The 22247-nt window shown below is 41.9% G+C and overlaps 1 protein-coding gene across 6 annotated transcripts in view; it reads right to left on the bottom strand.

The window, feature by feature from the left end:
* The window catches only part of ELP4 (elongator acetyltransferase complex subunit 4), a 175984-nt gene that overhangs the window by 146542 nt on the left and 7195 nt on the right, over positions 1 to 22247 (bottom strand). For all 6 annotated transcript variants that reach the window (XR_008558030.1, XM_008148937.3, XM_054725791.1 and 3 more), the window contains exons 2-3: positions 20012 to 20047; positions 9001 to 9122 (exon numbers count right to left, since the gene is read on the bottom strand). Coding sequence is in view for 5 of the 6 variants with exons in the window: in XM_008148937.3 (XP_008147159.2) it covers positions 9001 to 9122; positions 20012 to 20047 (158 nt within the window). In the remaining variant the exon portion in view is untranslated. The remainder of the gene's footprint in view (positions 1 to 9000; positions 9123 to 20011; positions 20048 to 22247) is intronic.

Below are 22247 nucleotides of genomic sequence, written 5' to 3'. Positions count from 1 at the left end.
GCTCTGAATCCATTGTACCTAGAGTAGTATTAGTATTTTACAAAATATAAAGTAACTACTTTTTCCGATGAAAGTAAATATTTCTAAGATGTATAGTACAATATGGCATAGTGGTTATGAGTTTGAATTCTGCAACAAGATTGTTTGGGCCCAAATCTTGACTTTACTGTTTGCACTAGTAGCTTTGTGTCAATAGTTATGCTGAACACCTACTGGACTTCTCTATGTCTTCATTTATTATCTGAAGAATGGGGGGGGGGGGGGGAGTATTTACTTCAATGCATTGTTGTAAGGAAAAAATGAATTAAAAATGTAAAATATAGAGAATGGTGCATGCCACATATTAAGCACTCAAGTAATGTTCGATTATATGAAGTCAGTCAAATAACTGTCTTAACCAATACTCAGAGACATACATTTTGACTGTCAATACCAGTTAATAATATAAATATTTGGGTTAACATTTTTTTCCTCCCAGGGACACAATAATAACTATGACAAAAGAATAAAGTTAAAAAAGCCAACCTCTCCCACAATAATCACTAATGACATTACCAGCATATACTTATGTGTATACATACATAGATATGTTAGACAAATACTTCCATAAAAGAAGGATATGGTAAAATGCTATTAATAATTTTGTACTTTAATTTATAAAACAAAAATGAAGTAAAAGTGAAAGAATTGTTGAACTGATCAATGATTCTTTGCTTCAAGCGACATTAACATATTCTCCAGTAAGTTTAGAAATGTGATTATGAAGCCTATTAAGATGTAGGAGTCACTAGGTTCCTTTTTCTTATCTTTATTGTTGAAAGTGTTACATATGTTCCCTTTTTTGCCCCACTGACTCCCTCCAGCCAGCCCCCACCCCAGGCCTTCACTACCCTATTGTCTGTGTCCATGTCGTATACATATATGCATACAAGTTCTTTGGTTGATCACCTTCCACCCACCCACCCTCCCTGGCCTTCCCTCCAAGATTCCGTGCTCTATTCTGTGCTTCCATGTTTCTGGATCCACTCTATTCATCAGTTTATTTTGTTAATTAGCTTCCACATAGGAGTGAGATCATGTGATATAAAAACATATAAAAAAGAAAATGATAACCTATTAACCACGTAACCAGAAATAATAACTCTGAACATATTTAAGTATTTCCCTCCAGTCCTTTACATATATTTTTTAAAAATGCATATTAACTATTTGCATATTATAACATATAGTATTGAGTTCTAAAATTATGATATTGTGAGCATTTCTACCTTTTTGTTTAAAGTAAGATTTTCAATGGCTGCATATTGAATTATATAGCTTAATTACCATTCAGTTTATCATTTCCTACTGTTGAACCTTTAGCTTGTCTGCAGTCCAAGAATAATACAATAAACATTGTTTGTAATATATCCTTTGCATCTCAAATTATTTTCTCTGAGATATATAAACATCTAGAAAATAATAGAGAAAAATGTGAAACAATCCAGTTTCTACCACTTGGCTTTAACAAACCTCAACAACTGGCATACCTGAAAAGCAAAGCAGTAATTGCAGCAAGCAAGGAGTAACACTCTTGTGTGTAAACAGGAAAATTTGTTGAAAGTCTTTAAAAGAAACAATAAGACCCCCAGACCTTCCATTTTCCCCACAGAGCCAGGATACTCCTCCTCCCCCACTGTGCAAGAGAAATGGAGAGGTCAAGTTGGACAAACTCTGGAAGCAGGAGCACTACAGAGGGCAGGGGTGAGACATCATGTGTAAGACAAGGAACACAGAAATCTTCAGGCAGAGGGCAAGGCAGCTTCCTCTTCTCATACACACAGACACAGTTGGCTCCCACTGCTAAACTCTCAGAAGGCCAGAAGCTCTCCTTACTGGGAACAGGCAGGAGATTGGGAAATTAGAAGATTCCTCCCTGGGGAAACTGACAAAATTAAGAGAAAATACCTTTAGAGAGACTCCACTAGCTAACCCCAGCCTCTAGAACTGTGAGAAAATAAATCTGTCTTTAAGTCACCCAGTCGGTGGTATTCTGCTATGGCAGCCCAAGATGAACAAGAGTGATTCTAGTACCAAACAAAAATGGCTACTGCTGTAACAAATAGCTAAAAATATGAAAGTGGTTTTAGAATTAGATAATTCCAAAGGCTGGAAGAGTTTTGAGATGCAAGCTAGAAGTTAGAGAAGTTAAGGGTGATTCTGGTGAAGTCTCAAATGAAAATGAGGAACATATTATTGAAAACAGGAGGAAAATGCAAGGAACATATTATGGAAAACGTTATGAAGTGGCAAAGAACTGGGCTGACGTGTTCTAGTGTTTTGTGGAAGGTACTGCTTGGGAGTGATGAAAATGGATTTTAGCTGAGGAGATTTGTAAGCTAAGTTTTGAAGGAGCGGCCTGGTTCCTCCTAAGTGCTTAGAGTAAAATGCAAAAAGGGAGAAATGAATTAACAAAGGAATTTCAGCCAAAAGGAAAGAGAACTTGAATTGGAAAAATCTTAGCTTATCCATATTGCAAAAAATGAAAAAGCTTGTTCTGAAGGAACAGTAAGGTTATGGAGATCATGGGTGTGACACTTGGATTAAAGCAGCCATCTCAGCAGAATCCAGGAATAGAGATGGAATTACACTGGTACAGACACTGACAGTTTAAACTAAAGGGAACACACAAGGCAGAATGGAATTAAGGAAGGCTATTGACTTTCCTGGATTTTTAAAAAATATATATTTTATTGATTTTTTACAGAGAGGAAGGGAAAGGGATGGAGAGTTAGGAACATTGATGGGAGAGAAACATCAATCATATGCCTCCTGCACACCTCCCACTGGGGATGTGCCCACAACCAAGGTACATGCCCTTGACCGGAATCGAACCCGGGACCCTTCAGTCCGCAGGCCGATGCTCTATCCATTGAGCCAGATCAGTTAGGGCGACCTTCCTGGATTTTTAAGGACCCCAAACGTGATCAGAGTTCCTTGGAGCTGCCACTCCCATGACAAGTTTGCAAAAGAAAAAAGTTAGAGGACTTAAAAATACCTGATTTCATAAAAAGGCCAAGAGACATATGAAAACATGCTCAAAGTCACTAATCATCCAAGAGATGCAAATCAAACAACAATGAGATACCATCTGACACCTGTCAGAATGGCTATCATCAACAAATGACAAGTGCTGGTGGCGAGGATGCGGAGAAAAAGGAACCCTCATGGAAATGCAGACTGGTGCAGCCACTGTGGAGAACAGTATGGAGTTTCCTCAAAAAATTAAAAATGGAACTCCCATTTGACCCAGTAATCCCACTTCTAGGAATATATCCCAAGAAATCAGAAACACCAATCAGAAATGATACATGCACCCCTATGTTCATAGCAGCACAATTTATAATAGTTAAGATTTGGAAACAGCCTAAGTGCCCATCAGCAGATGAGTGGATTAGAAAACTATGGTACATTTATACAATGGAATACTACGCTGCTATAAAAAGAAAGAACTCTTACCATTCACAACAGTATGGATGGACATGGAGAACATTATGCTAAGCAAAATAAGCCAGTTGGAGAAAGATAAATACCACATAGTCTCACTCATTTGTGGAATATAATCAACAACATACACTGATGAACTAAAATAGATCCAGAGACAGAGAAGCATCAAACAGACTGTCAAACCTCAGAGGGAAGGCAGGAAAGGGTGTGTGTGTGTTGTGGGGGGACGGGGGCAGAGATCAACCAAAGGACTTGTATGCATGCATATAAGCATTACCAATGGACACAGACAATATGGGGTGAAGGCATGTGCTGGGGGTGGGAGTGGCTGGGGAGAGGTCAATGGGGGGAAGAGGAGACATGTAATACTTTAAACAATAAAGAATTAAAATAATAATAATAATATAAAAATAATGGAAAAATAAAACCATGTATTGTGAGCCAACTGCATTCCAGGCAATGTTACCTTGCCACTTATATTGTATGTTCATTTTACTTTCATTAAATCACAGAAATAAACATAAAACTAGAGATATTTTTATTTGCAAAAAAAAAAATTTAATTTGAGCCACAAATGTGAGCCACATGTTTAATTTCTAAAAGCTACATTTAAAACGTAAAAAAAGGAGAAATTAATTTTAATGTGGTTATATTTTATTTAGACTGATTAACAAAAATATATTAACGTATAATCAAAATTAAAATTATTGATATATTTTACAATTTTATACTAAAAAAATACCTGGTTTCAAGAAATTATGAAAGTAGAAAAATGAAGTTCATGTAAGACAGACATATGATTTAATGGAACAGAACCATATATTCAGAACCATATATTCAGAGAAACACACCCATATATTCAGTTAATAGATTTTCTATATTGGTGCCAAGGTAATTCAATAGGGAAAGAATAACAGCAAATTTTCAGAAAACAATTAAGTAGAAAATCTTAATGGCTTTGGGGTACTCAAGGGGTCAGCAAATTATAGCCTGTAAGTCAAAGTCAGCCAGCTACCTGTTTTTGTAAATAAAGTTTTATTGGACCACAATTATGCTCATTTGTTTATGAAGTATCTATGGCTGTCTTAGTGATACAAGAGTAGAACTGAGTAGCTGTAACAGAGACCATATGGCCTGCGAGGCCAAAAATATTTACTGTCTAGCCCTTTATAACACACTCTATTGTCATATTCTTGTTTTCTAAAAGAAAAAATATCAGGTTTTTGGTTATTTCCTGCAATGTGGTGCTTACAGTTTGCATATATTGGGTAGCAAGGATCAGGAATTAAAAAATAAAAAGCAGGCTTCATAAATTCTACATAGAAAATAGGCTTGGAAATATAAAATTTCTCTACCTCTTTTAATTAATTGAATCAGGTTAGAAAAAACATAATAAAGCAACTGGCCCTACCTTCAGACAAAAAGAACTATTTATTCTACTTTAAGAAAAACCCATATGAAAATAAAATTATTACAAACTTCCAATACCAAAATATACCCCAGTATTTAAGTACATATGTATTTTTCATCAGAAACATTTATCCTTATCCATAAGACGTTGCAAATATATTTGTTCCCTTTCAATTCAAGCCATTCTTTGCCTACTGCTATATTAGTTTGTGATCTTTGTTTTGGCAGATGCACAAGCAAAATCTGATTCCAACAGTTTGACCCTTCTCACTTTTTATGTTCTCTAGGGCATAATAAAACCCAAGATACAATCCCTCAGCAGTTAATGAAGCCTGACCTCCCACCCTCTTAATTACCAATGCATTATACCAACTATAGGCATCATACTCCTCTCTAAGCTATTTTACAATTGAGCAGAAGTACTACTGAGCTATTATGTAGCAACATAATCCGTGCAGCATGAGAAATCCTTCTTAAAAATAAAATCTTTTGATCCTTGCAGGTTTTGGTAACTGTATAATTAATACTACTTAAGCATTATCCATGAATCAGCAAGTATATTATATTGTGTCAGTAAGTATATTACTTTGTTGATTTTGAGGTTTTTTTTTTTTTTTTTTTGGTGGGGGCTATTTATTTTCTGAAAGATAAACAAATCCAAAGATATTACTGATTATCATAATGTGAATACAAAGTACACCAAATATCCAACCTGAGTATCCATATATCATATATTAAAAGTATGTCTGCCCTTCACATCATCTCTAGTTAAATATTTAAAAATATATGTCATGATCTCACTTATATGTGGAATCTAATGAACAAAAGAAACTGACAAACAAAATAGATCCAGAGACATGGAAGCATGCAACAGACTGAGGATCCTCAAGGGAAGGAGAGTGGGGGGAGGGAAGAGAGCAACCAAAAAACTTACATGTATACATGTGTAACCCATTGCCACAGATAATAGTGGGGTGAAGGCCTGGGGAGGGGACAGGAGTGGAGGGAAGGCAGTCAATGGGAGAAAAAAGGGGACATTTGTAATACTTTCAACAATAAAGAGAAATTTAATTTAAAAAAAAGTATATGGGGGAAAGGCGACTTAAATTGTTAAAACATTGGGAAATGTAGATGACATGGAAATCCAGGGTATAGGCGATGCTACATAAAGACATTTTTAAAAGTCATACATTAAAAAAAAAGTAATATATTTTGAGTAGACTAAATTATCCACAAATTCACTGGTATTAGCAGGTTTGGTTGGTGAGATCATGTGCAATGATCTTCTTTAGCAAATGTTTACTGTATAAGGGTGCTCAGTAACCGGTTTTTAACAAAATATGATATATGAAAATCTATATTAAATAAACAGGTTATGCAATAATTATTTGAGTTATAGAAGAATTCTTATCTTGGCATAGGATTCTTACAAAATTCCTTTAAGTATTAATTGACTTTATTGAATATAAACTAATTTGTAAAAACCTGATATAACTAAAACATTTCTAAATATAATTATATTAGGACTAGTAGCCCGTTTGCACGAAGATTCGTGCAATAGACCTTCATTCACCTGGCTGCCTGCACCAGTTTTCTGCCGGCACAGGGGACCCAGGCCTTGGCCTTCTGCCTTCTTTCAGGGTCGGGGCTTGGCCCCGGGCGGTGGCCTTGGGCTCGGCCGCACCCAACATCCCTGCTAAGGATCGCAGGAGCCGACCCGCGGTGGTTTCCTGCGATCCGTGCATGCTGGTGCCCAAGGCCGGGAAAGCCTTCGCCCGAGGCTTTCCCAGCCTTGGGCTCGGCCGCACCCAGCGTCCCTGCTACCAATCGCAGGAGCCAACCCCCAATGGTTTCCTGTGATCCGTGCAGGCTCCCGGCTGGTGCCCAAGGCCGGGAAAGCCTCGGGCGGCTTTCCAGGCCTTGGGCTCCTCCACACCCCAACGTCCCTGCAATGGTTTCCTGGTGGGCGTGGCTTGGGCGTAGCAAAGGTGTGGTCAATTTGCATATTTGTCTATTATAAGGTAGGATAGTGATAATAATCTTATAATTATTTATTAAATTCAGGTAATAAAATTTTTACATTGTTGGAAAATATATATTCTAAAGTTTCAGGAATATTTATTGTCAAAGAAATCTCAATTAGGAATCAAATTAGGCATTTATTTTCATTTAAGAGATCCTGATCAGTTAAATCCCTGGCTTAGGAATACACAAGCGACTGGTTTTGTCTGATGTCATATTCTTTTATTTTTCCAGAATAAATACAGCTTATGGAAAATGTCACAAACAAAAATCCTTAGGGTATTGTGGGGTACTATATGAAATTGGGATATCCCTTTATTTTTATTAATTTTGAATATTACATCCTATAGTACATTAGGTGTCAATAGAACAAAACTGATTCTTTCTGCTCATTGAGTCCTGAATAAAGGCATAAAATCGATTTTCTTTAATTCTATAGCTCTCTGTATATTGTAATCTGTTTTAAGAATATAAAGGTAAGAAGTTTCACTTCATAGTCTCAACTCTACTTTCTACTTCCAATTCATCTTCAGTTTAATACTCTCTACCTTGTTTCTGAAACCTAGCACCGTCTTTTAGATACACACGCACATAAATAACAGAACTGAAGTAAGACTATTTTACAAAAATTTCATTCACATTTCAAGTGCTTCTGAGTTCATTACTATTCCAGAATATTAAAAGATTGATGTGGTGAGCTAAGGCCACTTTCTGCAACTGCTTATCATTTTTTTGTTGAACAAAACTTAAAATTTCAGGAGAGAAAGACTGGCCACTGAAGAATCATTCCAACACTAGTTGGAGAAGTAGCCTTCTTTGGGGTTGTCACACCGTAAAGTTACCCTTCTGTACTGTCTGCTTAATCTATGACCCTTGAAGGTGTGCTGCCTTCTTCTTTTCATGGTATCCTTTAGTATCTCATGTACAGGGATAATATGTTAATTTGGGAGCTGATGAAAAAGCATTTCTTTTTACTTTTAATGATTCTGGTTTTCAGAATTTCAAGTCATGTATCATTCCCAAAAAGATCGAATATTTTCTTCTAACTACTTTTTTTTTTTTTTGGTAAAAGTATTCAGAAGAAAAATGAACTATACTTCTAATATTCCCAATTCTGGCCTTTGTGGATTATTTTCAAAGAATGATAAAGTACTATATAATAGTGCTAAGATTTTGACATTTCTTTTGAGCATAACAATAACCATCAAGTACAACAATTCATTTTTTTATGAGCTCGAAATAAAATTTTTGAAAGCAATGTGTGTGATTTAGAAAGCAAACCTCCCAGATATTTGAAATTTGGAACTCTGGAATGAGGTAGCTGGGGTATTATCCCCATCTTAATATGAAAGGTTAAGTGACTTGCACAAGATCCTGTCACCAGTTAAGTAGCAACACAGAAATTAAAATCCAAGCCGAGATCCTACATATATTTCACCTTCTTGAGGATAAATATTACAGAGTATGGAATTTTTACTATATGACTTAGGTTACCTTTCTGCATGCAAAAGCCCCCTTTTTTGTTGGCTGATGCACAAACATCAAATACAAATGTGCGTTTATTTTAATGTTATATCAGAGCTGGTTTTCACAAGTTAGTGACAGAGAGTTGAGTTTATTTTTCCCTTATACTTTTTTCTTAACTTTCATTCCTATTGGAAAATAAGGCACATGCCCTCTTTTAAAAGCTGGTTACAAATGTAGGTCGCTGGAAGTAGTATTGAGCCTTTGCTCAACAAAGTGACACACTACCCGAGTTATGCTCGGTTTTTTGGCGAAGTTTGACCCACCAAGCTCAAAAGGTTGCCTATCACTGACTTAGAAGGAAGAGGGAGGAAAAGCAGAAAGCAAGGTGGCTGCCAGAGGGAAAGCCCGGGCGGGGCGGAGCGGGGCGGGCAGCTGCAGCCCGCGGGTGCAGGCGCGGTGGCCGCAACAGCAGCGGCAGCGGCTGCGTATTCGGCCGCAGCAGCCGCTTGCAGGATTCTTCCTGCAAATGGGCTACTAGTATATATATAAACAATATGTTTTCATAAAATATTCAAGATGCAATATTGAATATATAGAATACAATCTAATCTATACCTGTAATATGTCAGCAGGGTCTTCTTTTGCAGATGCGACCAACAAAGTATGCCCAGTGACAATTCCTTCTGCCAGGAAATACTTGAAGAGCAAAGGAGAATAAGTATTATATTTATCCTCTTCTGTAAAAAAGAAAAAAATAATATAGTCAGAATCCTACCATATACCATGAACAATCCGGTGTTTTTATAGTTTTTCTCCTTAAAACAATTATAGGAGGTAGGGCAATAATTATGTTTTCCTAAGGTATAGTTAGATAGGCTAAGAGACTTATTTTGAAGTTGATACTCTTAATAGAGTCTTCCTGATTTTTATAAAAATCATTCTCCATCTACTGTAGCCATAAAATTGAGAGGGTTGTTATGCATGTGAGATTTACAAATTTGCTGCTCCTTTTAAAGGTATGCTTTTCCCAATCTGAGAGCAGAATTTTGTACTATAAAAAGCTGAAGTCTATTGACTTGAGGTGTCAGAGAACAGAACTAAGGCTGAGGATTATAGAAAGTGTGAGCCCCAAATCCGAGTATGTATTTTGTACAAATATTTGGCTATTGAGTAAACTTTGTGATTCCAAGGACCATTCTTGTGTGACCAGGCTGAAAAAGCAACATTGAAAGGTGAAAAAACTGGATAGAGATATTATCTGCTGCATAGTATACTAAAATGAGTTAATAATTTAAGCCCAGGCAAGCTAACTACTTATTAAAACAAAAAAACAAGTAATCTTCAGAAGAACATAATAAAATTCAGAATCATTACAATGTTACTATTTACAACATACAGGTTTCAACCAAAAATTACTGAATATGATCCAGACTAATGAAAACACACTCCAAAGAAACTGATTCCAAATGGGCTCCAAAGTTGGATTTAAAAGAAAAAGACTTTAGCCCTGGCTGGTGTTCTTGGTGGTTAGAGGGTCAGCCCTCACACTGAAAGGTTTGCAGGTTTGATTCCAGTCAAAGGCATGTAGCTGGCCCCAGCCAGGGCCCGTGCAGGGGGCAACCAAATCATATGTCTCCCTCACTCTCTCTCTCTTTCTTTTTCATTCTCCCCCCCCCCCCAACTCTATAAAAAGCAATGGGAAAAATATCCTAGGGTGAGGATTAACAACAACAAAAATACTTCAAAACAGCTATTATAAATATGTTCAAAGAATTAAAGAAAAATGTATACCAAGTATTAAAAACGTATGGTATCAACAAGTAAAGAGAAAAAAATCAAGAGAGAAATGAAAAACTATAAAAATGAAGTAGATAGAAAATTTATACCTTAAAATTATGATTCTTTAAATAAAAAATTTACTTGGTTATCTCATGAGTAGATTAAAGATAGAAGAAAAAAAAACACATGAAGGCAGATCAGCAGAAATTATGCAATCTGAAGAAAATAGAAAATAACCAGAACTTGAGACATGTGGAGCAATATTGAGAAGTCCAACCAGTGTTTAATTAGAGTCTTAGACACTGAGACAGAAAGAAGCAGAAACAATATTTAAAGAAGTGATGGCCAAAATATGGCTAAAACTTCCCCAAGTTTGATGAAAATATTCAGTTACAGATCCAAGAAGCACAGGAAACCTCTACTAGGATAAATGCAAAGAAACCAAATCTAAGAACATCATAACCTTGGAAGCAGAAGGGGAAAATAATATGATATACAGGGGTACAACAATACAATTAACAACTGATTTGTCATCAGAAACAATGAAGGCTAGAATAAATGGTAATTATATATTTGAAGAGCTGAAAAACAAACCCAACTTAATCTTTTTTTTTTTTTTTTTAAATTTCTTTATTGATTAAGGTGTCACATATTTGTCCTCATCCCCCCATTCCCATCCCACCCCTCTCCCCACGCATGCCCCAATCCCCTGTTGAACTTAACCGTTGGATAGGCTTATATGCATGCATACAGGTCCTTTGGTTGAACTCTCCCCCTCCCCCCACCCTCCCCCTACCCTCCCCTATCCTCCCTCTGAGGCCCGATAGTCCGATCGATGCCTCCTTGCTTCTGGTTCTGTTCTTGTTCCTCAGTCTATGTTGTTCATCATTTCCCCTAGATGAGCGAGATCATATGTCACTAGATATATACTAATAAGCACTGAATGTGAGACGAGCAATAATAGTTATGCTGACAGGCAAATGAATCAGTCTGTAGCGAGCTTCCCCCTGGACCAACAGTTCTTTTGAGACTCAATTTCAATGTCCAGTAGTTCCTTATGTGTACATGTCAGCACTGACCCCCCAGCTCTGGATGGTGGACAAATGGCGGTAACGGAGGTCCGACTCCCTCTGGTTTGGTCTCGGCCGAACCCAGGGGCACGGCGTCACCCGGACTAAGGGGCACGTGGCCTCACCCATACCCAAGGGGCGCGTGGTCTCACCCGGGCCTGGGACCCAGCCTCACCCGGATGGATCCAGGGGCACACGGCCTCACCCGGACCCAGGCTCTGGCTTCACCCGGACCCAGGGACACTTGGCCTCTCCCAGACCCAGGGCCACTTGGGCTCACCCGGGCCTAGGTGCACGAGGCCTCATCTGGATCCAGGGACACATGGTCGCACCCGGACCCAGGGACGCTTGGCCTCTCCCAGACCCAGGGCCACTTGGGCTCACCCAGACCTAGGTGCACGAGGCCTCATCTGGATCCAGGGACACATGGTCGCACCCGGACCCAGGGACGCTTGGCCTCTCCCAGACCCAGGGCCACTTGGGCTCACCCGGGCCTAGGTGCACGAGGCCTCACCCGGATCCAGGGACACATGGTCTCACCCGGACACAGGGACGCTTGGCCTCTCCCAGACCCAGGGCCACTTGGGCTCACCCGGGCCTAGGTGCACGAGGCCTCATCTGGATCCAGGGACACATGGTCGCACCCGGACCCAGGGACGCTTGGCCTCTCCCAGACCCAGGGCCACTTGGGCTCACCCGGGCCTAGGTGCACGAGGCCTCATCTGGATCCAGGAACACATGGTCTCACCCGGACCCAGGGACGCTTGGCCTCTCCCAGACCCAGGGCCACTTGGGCTCACCCGGACCTAGGTGCACGAGGCCTCATCTGGATCCAGGGACACATGGTCGCACCCGGACCCAGGGACGCTTGGCCTCTCCCAGACCCAGGGCCACTTGGGCTCACCCGGGCCTAGGTGCACGAGGCCTCACCCGGATCCAGGGACACATGGTCTCACCCGGACACAGGGACGCTTGGCCTCTCCCAGACCCAGGGCCACTTGGGCTCACCCGGACCTAGGTGCACGAGGCCTCATCTGGATCCAGGGACACATGGTCGCACCCGGACCCAGGGACGCTTGGCCTCTCCCAGACCCAGGGCCACTTGGGCTCACCCGGACCTAGGTGCACGAGGCCTCATCCGGATCCAGGGACACATGGTCGCACCCGGACCCAGGGACGCTTGGCCTCTCCCAGACCCAGGGCCACTTGGGCTCACCCGGGCCTAGGTGCACGAGGCCTCATCTGGATCCAGGGACACATGGTCTCACCCGGACCCAGGGACGCTTGGCCTCTCCCAGACCCAGGGCCACTTGGGCTCACCCGGGCCTAGGTGCACGAGGCCTCACCCGGATCCAGGGACACATGGTCTCACCCGGACCCAGGGACGCTTGGCCTCTCCCAGACCCAGGGCCACTTGGGCTCACCCGGGCCTAGGTGCACGAGGCCTCATCCGGATCCAGGGACGCATGGTCTCACCCGGACCCAGGGACGCTTGGCCTCTCCCAGACCCAGGGCCACTTGGGCTCACCCGGGCCTAGGTGCACGAGGCCTCACCCGGATCCAGGGACACATGGTCTCACCTGGACCCAGGGGCGCTTGGTCTTTTCCAGACCCAGGGGCACGTGGCCTCACCCGGGCCTAGGTGCTCGAGGCCTCACCCGGATCCAGGGACACATGGTCTCACCCGGACCCAGGGACGCTTGGCCTCTCCCAGACCCAGGGCCACTTGGGCTCACCCGGGCCTAGGTGCACGAGGCCTCATCTGGATCCAGGGACACATGGTCTCACCCGGACCCAGGGACGATTGGCCTCTCCCAGACCCAGGGCCACTTGGGCTCACCCGGGCCTAGGTGCACGAGGCCTCACCCGGATCCAGGGACACATGGTCTCACCCGGACACAGGGACGCTTGGCCTCTCCCAGACCCAGGGCCACTTGGGCTCACCCGGGCCTAGGTGCACGAGGCCTCACCCGGATCCAGGGACACATGGTCTCACCCGGACCCAGGGACGCTTGGCCTCTCCCAGACCCAGGGCCACTTGGGCTCACCCGGGCCTAGGTTCACGAGGCCTCACCCGATCCAGGGACACATGGTCTCACCTGGACCCAGGGATGTTTGGCCTCTCCCAGACCCAGGGCCACTTGGGCTCACCCGGGCCTAGATGCGCGAGGCCTCACCTGGATCTATGGACCCCTGGCCTCACTCGGACCCAGGGGAGCGCGGCCTCCCCCAGACCCAGGGGCGCTTGGCACCTCCGCAAGAGTCCCGCCTCTCCCCGCAGGCATCTGGGTCTCCCACGGGTCCCCAGAAGCTGGATTTCAGTGTGATGGAGAGCTAATCTCCCCTAGGTTTGGAACAAAAGCCCCTTTCCCCTGCCACCAACCAGACCCACGCGCCTCCACACCTCATCCCCTCCGATTTCGCTGGTTTCCTCTTCCCTCTTAGCTATAAATCTACCATTCAGCCATCTCTCCTGTAGTTCTGGATGGCAGAGGCTCTGTCCTCCATTCGTGCCCCTGAAATTGCTGTGCGCGGTGGAGTTCGCAGTTCCTTTGTTTAACTTAGCCGCCTTCTTGATTCTCCTCTGTCAAAATGGCTTAAAGGGCTTGAATGTAAGATGAGAACTCCTAAGAATCCTCCAAATCGGTGTTGGCGGCCTCCGGGGCCTCGAGGATCTCACTGCGCAGTTCGGCCAGGTCGGTGGCGCGGATGCGCCCCTCCTGCAGAAAGATGGTCTCTTCCTTCACAGAGAGCCGCTGCGCCGAGTCCGCGGCCGCCGCCACAGCAGCTGCTGCGGCGCCCACGAGCCCATGGCCCCGGCTGCGGTGCTGACTGAGAGGAGCAGCCGCCCGGTCTGGGGAGACGCGAGCAGCAGTCGCCACCCTCACTAGTCCATGTTCCAGTTGTATTTCCGAAACTGCCATGTGAGGCAACACATCAGCCTTCACCTCCGCCGTCATCTTTTTCGAATTCCCCAATTTGTTCTTCTTAATCCCTTGAATTCAGTCAACTCTACTGAGGTCTAGTGGCGCCGGGAGGTGCACGGAGAGGGCGCCCGGGCCTCCGTCTGGTGTGCGGGGCGCGCGGCCCGCGGAACCAGGCGCGCGGGGGCCTTGCGGCGGGGATGGGCGCTGGGCGGCCGCCGGGCTCCGGGCGCCGCTGCCGCCGCGGCGTCCCCAGTGCCCCGGGCCGGGCGGCCTGCGGGGGCGGCGCAGTTGCGAAACTGAGTGAGTATCTACAGTTAAGTCTTGATTGTTGTTGGTGTCACTAGGAGGAATTGTCCTCCAGGCCAATTGTCCATGAGGACCCTCTTTGTCTATATAGGAAGAGTTGCTGTGCAGGAGACATGAGGCTCCTGTGTCTGTGTCCCTCTGTATTCTTTGCAAACACCTCTGAGAGAAACGCGCCCTGGAGTTTCGCCCGCTGCCTGTAACTGGGTTTCAATGTAGTTGGAACTGGGTCTCAGCGCAGTCTGGCGCCTTTGTCTCCTTCCCAGCAGGGCCATTCAGTGGCGCAGGCAACAGTCCCTCCTCTGCGCGCCCTCCCGTGTGCGCCTCTGGAGCCGCCGCTCCTCTGTGCCTCTGCCCCACAGGCCAAATTCATTCCCCCAGCATGTGCCTGGCTTCCCAGGGTTTCGCCCGGAACTGGGGTTCAGTGCAGTCGGAACTGGGGTTCAGCACGGTCCGGAGCCCTTGTCTCCTTCCCGCTAGGGCAGTTCAGTGGCGCAGGCAACAGTCCGTCCTTTGCGCCCCTTCCTGCGCGCGCCTCTGGAGCTCTGCCTTCCGCCGCTCCTCTGTGCCTGCGCCCCACAGCCCAGATTCATTCCCCCAGCCTGCACCTGGCTTCCCAGGGTTTCGCCCGGAACGGGGTTCAGTGCAGTCGGAGCCGGCGCTCAGCGCAATCCGGAGCCTTTATCTCCTTCCTGCCAGTGAACGCCGGCCAGGCCGTCAGCCGCCCCTTCCTCTCCGGCTCCATCCTCCCCGCAGGCGCGCGTGCTCGTGTCTCCGCCAGTTTCTCCATACCTCAGGCTTTTGCGGCTCCCCCGACTGTCCCCGTGGCCTTCTCCTTCTCCCCAGCTGTGGGCATTTCAGTCCGCCAGCTTTCCTGTGGTTCTGGACGATGACCGTTCTGCCCTCTAGTTGTATTTTTGAAATTGTTGTGCCCGGCTGCGGGTTAGGTGTTTAACCTATGGCGCCATCTTGGTTTCTCCCAACTTAATCTTGACACCAAATCTTGACACTAGCTACCTCATTCCAGTTGTAAATTCACAAAATGTATTAAAAAATTGAGGTCAACCCTGGCCAGGTGACTTGATTTGAACATCATCCCATACGCCAAAAGATTGTGGGTTTGATTCCCAGTCAGGGAACATACCTAGGCTGCGGGTTTAATTTCCAGTTAGAGCGCAAATGGGAGGCAGCCCATCCATGTTTCTCTCACATTGATGTTTCTTTCTCTCTCCCTTTCTCCTTCCTCTCTCTAAACATATCCTCAGGTGAGAATTAACAAAAAATTGAGGTGAAAACTGAGGCAATTCATCGACAGCTGACTTGTACTATAGATCATTAAAAGATAAAGGAAAATGACACAACATGGTAACTTACATTTATAGGAAGGAAAAAAGAATACAAATTGATGATAAATATATGGGAAATTATAAAACACTGTGATTGTGTATTATGTATTTACTAGAGGCCCAGTGCATGATTGAATCATACACGTGTAGGATCCCCTACACACTTTCGCTTTCAATCACGGGGGAGCTGGGTGCCTGTCTGTTGGTGCACCAGGCCTTTCAGAAGCCTCTGGCGAGGCGGAGGCTTCTGAAAGAGGCTTCTGAAAGGCCTGGTGCCTGAGCGGACAGGCACCCAGCTCCCCCGCTTTTGATGGTCCGCGGTGGGACGTGAGTTCGCTGGCCCAGAGGCCCCTTCTGTGCCGCAGCACAGCCATGGCGCAGATGCTGAGCTCGAGCTGCCGCTGGCGACGCGAGATCAGCGTTCCGCCGGCCCAATCAGCCACCCCGGCCACCCCGAGTCCCGCCCCCCCACGCCTCCTGGCCAATTGCGGGCATAGCGAAGATACGGTCAATTTGCATATTTGTCTGTTATTAGGTAGGATACACAGATATGTATATGGACAAATTATTTTTACTTTGAATTTCATAAAAAATACAACTGTTTAAAGTAAAATTGACAGAACTAAGAAAATATAAACATAAATTATATTTGGAGATTTTATTATATACATCTTAGTAATTGATAGAACTGAAGAAAAAAATTATTAAAAAAATAGAAAATCTGAACAATCTCATCAACTGCCTTAATCTGATTATATCATACAGTTCTAGAATACAATATATAAAAAGTTCTGAGGAACAGCTAGCTAATTCCCTCAAACCCTCCCAGACCCAGATTAGGTAACTCCATTTTTGGAAAAGCCTTTCTCAAGGCTGGGTGAGATGATCACTTGCTTTAGAAAGCATCTTAACTCCTATTATAGCCTTTAATACACATTATTGAAATTTCCCCACCAAGCCACAAGATCCTCATGGCAGAGAACGCTTCTCAATGGTACAACCCTAGAATTGGACACATAGTGTATATCTAGTAAATATTTGTAGAATTAATTAAGGGAAACAAACAACAAACAAAAATCCACTGTTGTCTTATAAATCAGCCAGATCTACTGTAGTTTGCTGAAAGCACACCCTATCATAACACACACACTCACTCTCTCTCTCACTCCTCTCTCTCTCTCTCTCTCTCTCTGTTTCTAATAGTTATCAACTCTATTTTTTCAAAGACTCCTTTGAGGCACAAAAAACTAACAGGAGGAACATCACCTATTTAGGGATTTGCAAAAACACTATGCTCTTCAAGCTGAAAATTACCAATTTTGTGAAACAAATTTTGAAGTTGTACAATAAGCATTTAATTAATCTATTTAGTGAATCCCCTTAACACTGAGCAAGAAAAATGATAATGATGTGACAGAACTGCCAAAAAGCAAATGTGGTTCTGGCCAGAATTAATAGTCTAATTCCTAGGTTGAGAGAGCTGATTGTCCTCATCTATTCTAGTAGTCAACCAGACTGACAATAATATATTTCACTTGGGTATTTACATAAACTAAAGTATCTTCAGAATGGTGTGAGTGGTATGGTCAAGGGACCTGAAAGCATGAGAAATGAGATATTTAGCTTGAAGAAAAAGAGATCTAAGGGATGCAAGGGAGCTGTCCTTAAATATTTGACAGGCTGTCATATGGAAATGGAATCACACTTGTTCATTAGGCCAAGGGGTAGACTGAAGCCAGAGGATAGGAAGAAGAGTATCAATTTTTCCTTATATCAAAGTCCACATGAGCTGCTCCTATCATTTTATTGACTACCTATTAAAATGTTATTTACAATATACAACAATGACTTTCTAATTATTTTCCTGACACTTTTAAATCTTTATCTTATTTCATTTGTTTATTGCAGGTATTGCTGTGGACAATTTTCCCCGGTTAAGACACTTCTTGCTCTGTTTCGCTATTTCTTTTATTTCTTTTTATTGATTTCAGAGAGGAAGGGAGAGAGAGAGAGAGAGAGAAACATCAATGATGAGAGAGAATCATTGATCGGTTGCCTCCTGCATGCCCCCTACTGGGGATCAAGCCCGCAACCCAGGCTTATGCCCTTGACTGGAATCGAACCTGGGACCCTTCATCCACAGGCCAACGCTCTATCCACTGAGCCAAACCAGCTAGGGCAGTGGTCGGCAAACTCATTAGTCAACAGAGCCAAATATCAACAGTACAACGACTGAAATTTCTTTTGAGAGCCAAATTTTTTAAACTTAAACTTCTAACGCCACTTCTTCAAAATAGACTCGCCCAGGCCTTGGTATTTTGTGGAAGAGCCACACTCAAGGGGCCAAAGAGCCGCATGTGACTCGTGAGCCGCAGTTTGCCCACCATGGAGCTAGGGCATGTTTCACTATTTCTTTAGCCATTCTTTATATATGTAAACAGTTTATAAAGAGCTCTCAATTCTTTAGTATATAAATATGAAGTGTTTTTATTTATTCTTTCCAGTCACCACTTTCTACTATGCTATGAAAATCTTTTCTCCTCTCTTAATGATACCTAGAGCTGATTCCTTGATTTTCTCACCACCAGTTTGTTATTAAAACTTGGAACAGTTGCCCTGGTCGGTGAGGCTCAGTTGGTTGGGCATCATCTGTACACTGAAAGGTTGTTCAATTCCTGGTCAGGGCACATGCCTGGGTTTCAGGTTTAATTCCTGGTAGGGAGCCAGGAGGAGGCAGCTAAGCAATGTATACATATGTATGCAAAGCTTATATATAATATTTTCACAATAGCATTTTTAGTAATAGAAAAAAAGGAGTTAACCTAAATGATTTAAAAAAAATTATAGCATATCCATACAATGAAATCCTATGCTGTTAAGAAGAATAAAGTATATCTATATGAATGCACAAGGACTTTTCTCTAAGATGTATTAAATGGAAAAGGCAAAGGTGCTAAATGCTCCCAAGTATGTTTCTTATGTAGAAATATTTGAATGGGCTACCAGGGCAGTATTGTCTCTGGGTGTGGGGACTGAGGAACTGCAAGGACAACTTATTTTTTTCTATATATGCTTTTGTATGTTATGTATTTATTATTTATATAAAAACTGTAAATTATTTTTTCCATAAAATCCTTCAAGTATTTTTTATGTACAATAAAGATAAATTTTAAAAAATGGGACAGATGTCATCATTTCTAGAATTCTAGTATAGGTCATTATAAATGTGGAATATTGTATTCCGTTCTGGAGTCAGCTGAAGAGACAATGATAGACTAGGCGTGACAAGAAAAAAACCAGGATGAAAACCAAGATACATAAAAACTAATTTAATAAACTATGTCTATTTAGTTTGGATAAGATTTTAGATGTTAAAACAGTTATTTTCAAATACTTTAAGAGTGTCATGTGAAAGAGTAGATAGATTAATTCTGTATTATTAATACAGAGGGCAAAACTAGGAACAAAAATCAGTTATAAGTAGATAGAGTAAACATTAAGAAAAGGAACTTTCTAATAAATCATTGTATTTTCAACAACAAACATTGCTTTGTGAAGTAGTGAGTTCTTTTAACTAGATAATCTGTACTCAAATGGTGTTTGATATCTGTCAAGGATTACAGAAAAGTGATTGGTGGCTAGATGGGAGCTTTGATGTAACTGCCAAGGTTTATTTCATTTCCACGATTCTCCAATCTAAACTAAAAAAAGGGAAATGGTATTATGAATGTATATTTAAATAAGAACCATTGTACTTTTAAAGATAAACAAAAATATGATTTATCAGTTCGTTACCTTTCAATAATCTTTCAATAATAAAACAATAATGATACAAATCTGAGATATAATACAATGAACTTGTTAGCACATCAACTTCTTAAATTAACCACTCAATAATCTCACTCTAACTATGAGATTCTCCAGAAAAATCAATTGGCATTAATTCTAGTCTTCTTTTAAAAAATGAAGGACAGTGCCCTGTGAACATTTCTAAGAGCTACATTATCAGATATACTTGCCTAATTTATTTCAAGTTCAGATCAAAGTTTGAATTTACATTAGAACTTAAGACAATTTCTCTTTAATATTCCTTAACTCCTGCAGAGAGTTAAATACTTAATTTCAGAATAGGAAAACCCATAAAATCATTATGCACAACAGATAACTGACCAGAAAGCAGAAATATGTATGCTATACTAACCAATAAGAAGAACTGTTCCAACAGCCAAACCTCCACCTGGAAATAAAACAAAATAAGAAAATTAATCTATGTTTTCACATTACTTTTAGCATACAAGTTAGACTTTACCAAGGACAGATTTCCAATAACTTTAAAATTGCTGTTGAAAACAACATTTTAATCACTTTTGCAATACTTTGCTTAAGGTGCTATTATGAAATAATTACATATTATATGTAATTACACACTACACATTACAATTACTTTCACGGTATACTGTACTATCCTCCATTCTCTTGATAGGGCCATGCAGCATTCAACATAACAGTGGTTAAGCATTTCAATAATGTTATATTTAGCACTTGTTAATAAATTAACTCAATAGCCAAGACCTAAATGTGCACAGTAACTTAACTACTAAACAAAAGAAATTCCACTTTAATCTTTATCTTCATATTTAACCCTTTGCACTCGCTTGCTTTTTTCTCGATTCCTTTATTCTACTTGGGATTTAATTTTTTAAATACCCCAGATTTACAAAGCGCGGCAGTAGAATAAAAAAGTGGAGTTTCTTTTCATACAAACTTACTTATTTGGATTTTTTTATATTTCAAATTATTGATACATTCAAAGAATATAAAAAGAGCTGCTACCAATGCTAACCGTGTCGAGTCACACTCGACATCTGAGTGCAAAAGGTTAATAATCCTTGGAGAAAAATTCTGATAATTAAAACAGATTCTTTTTTCATTATGAATAATATACACAAAGTCTGGACATGCTCTAAATATATTTAGAACTTAAAATAAATATTTTGTCATTTCAAACAAAAAAGTCACAATCACAAAATAAAATTTCAATATAACTAGAAAATGTTCTTTTAAGTATCTGAATTGGGATAATATGATGATGAACATATAACTCAAATAAGATTAATAAAAAATAATTTAAAATCAAGTTTTAGGAAATTAGAACTACACTAAAAAAATAGAACATTCAATTACTATTTTATTCTCAAAACATTTGTAAAGTATTACTTGTAATTAATGTTGCAAACACAAGGTTACTTAAAAATAAAAATATGGCATGTACTTAAAGTATAATTTAAAAAGAAACTACTCAGGGGTTGGGGGAGGTAGAAGAGGGTATCCTATATAATAAAAGGCTAATATGCAAATTGACCGAACAGTGGAACGACTGGTCGCTATGACGTGCACTGACCACCAGGGGGCAGATGCTCAATGCAGGAGCTGCCCCCTGGTGGTCAGTGTGCTCCCACAGGGGGAGCGGCGCTCAACCAGAAGCTGGGCTCACAGTTGGTGAGTGCAGTGGTGGTGGTGGAAGCCTCTCCCGCCTCCACAGCAGCGCTAATGACCCCTCAGGGGATGTCCGACTGCTGACTTATGCCCGCTCCCGAGAGGGCGCAGGCTGGGCTGAGGGACCACCCTTCCCTCCCCCCCAGTGCACGAATGTCGTGCACCGGCCTCTAGTAGAGGGGATAAATGGTGATGAAAGGAGACTTGACTTGGGGTGGGGAACACACAACAGAATATATAGATGACATACACCTAAAGCCTATATAATTTTTTAAACCAATTATCATCCCAATAAATTTGATAAAAAAGTAAAAAAACAACAATACACACACACAAAAAGTGTTTTGGGGTCACTCAAACCTAACTCATGTTCTACTAATCACTTGCTTCCTGTCTTGGACAGTTAATACAGCTATTGATGCCTCTGTGTTCTGATCTGAAAAATGGGCTTTTCATACTACATGCCTGGCAAGGAGTATTAAGGAAGCTAATGCCTGAGGACAGCCAGGATTATATTAAAACTTCAATTGTTGGGGACCACACTGGTCCCCAGATCTGAGGCATCCAGCTATGGGGCCTGCCAGAGAGCCCACCAGGGCACCTAGCAGGCAAACATGTCTGAACAGGCTTCAAATACAGATGCTGTTGAAATAAATGGAATACAAACTCTAAAACAAAAAACAATTCAACATTGTTGGGCAATTGAACACAATGTAATTAGAATGCTTTAGGGTTAAAGAAACAATAGAATACTAATTAAGAACTTCCTCTCAAAAAGTATTGTAGTGGCAAATATTTTATAGAAAAACTTAGTATGAAAAGTTCCTTTGATAGAGTTTATTTTTTGCTTCATAAATAGCATAAATGTTGTTTTCAAAGAACTTAATATATGTCACAGAGAATACAATGCAACATTTGGCGATTTTATAAGTAGAACATTC

The sequence above is a fragment of the Eptesicus fuscus genome, chromosome 13 (genome assembly GCF_027574615.1).
Source record: "Eptesicus fuscus isolate TK198812 chromosome 13, DD_ASM_mEF_20220401, whole genome shotgun sequence".
NCBI classification, from domain to species: domain Eukaryota; kingdom Metazoa; phylum Chordata; class Mammalia; order Chiroptera; family Vespertilionidae; genus Eptesicus; species Eptesicus fuscus.
Note: the sequence above shows the minus strand (reverse complement) of the source record. Positions and strands in the feature narration are given on the sequence as shown.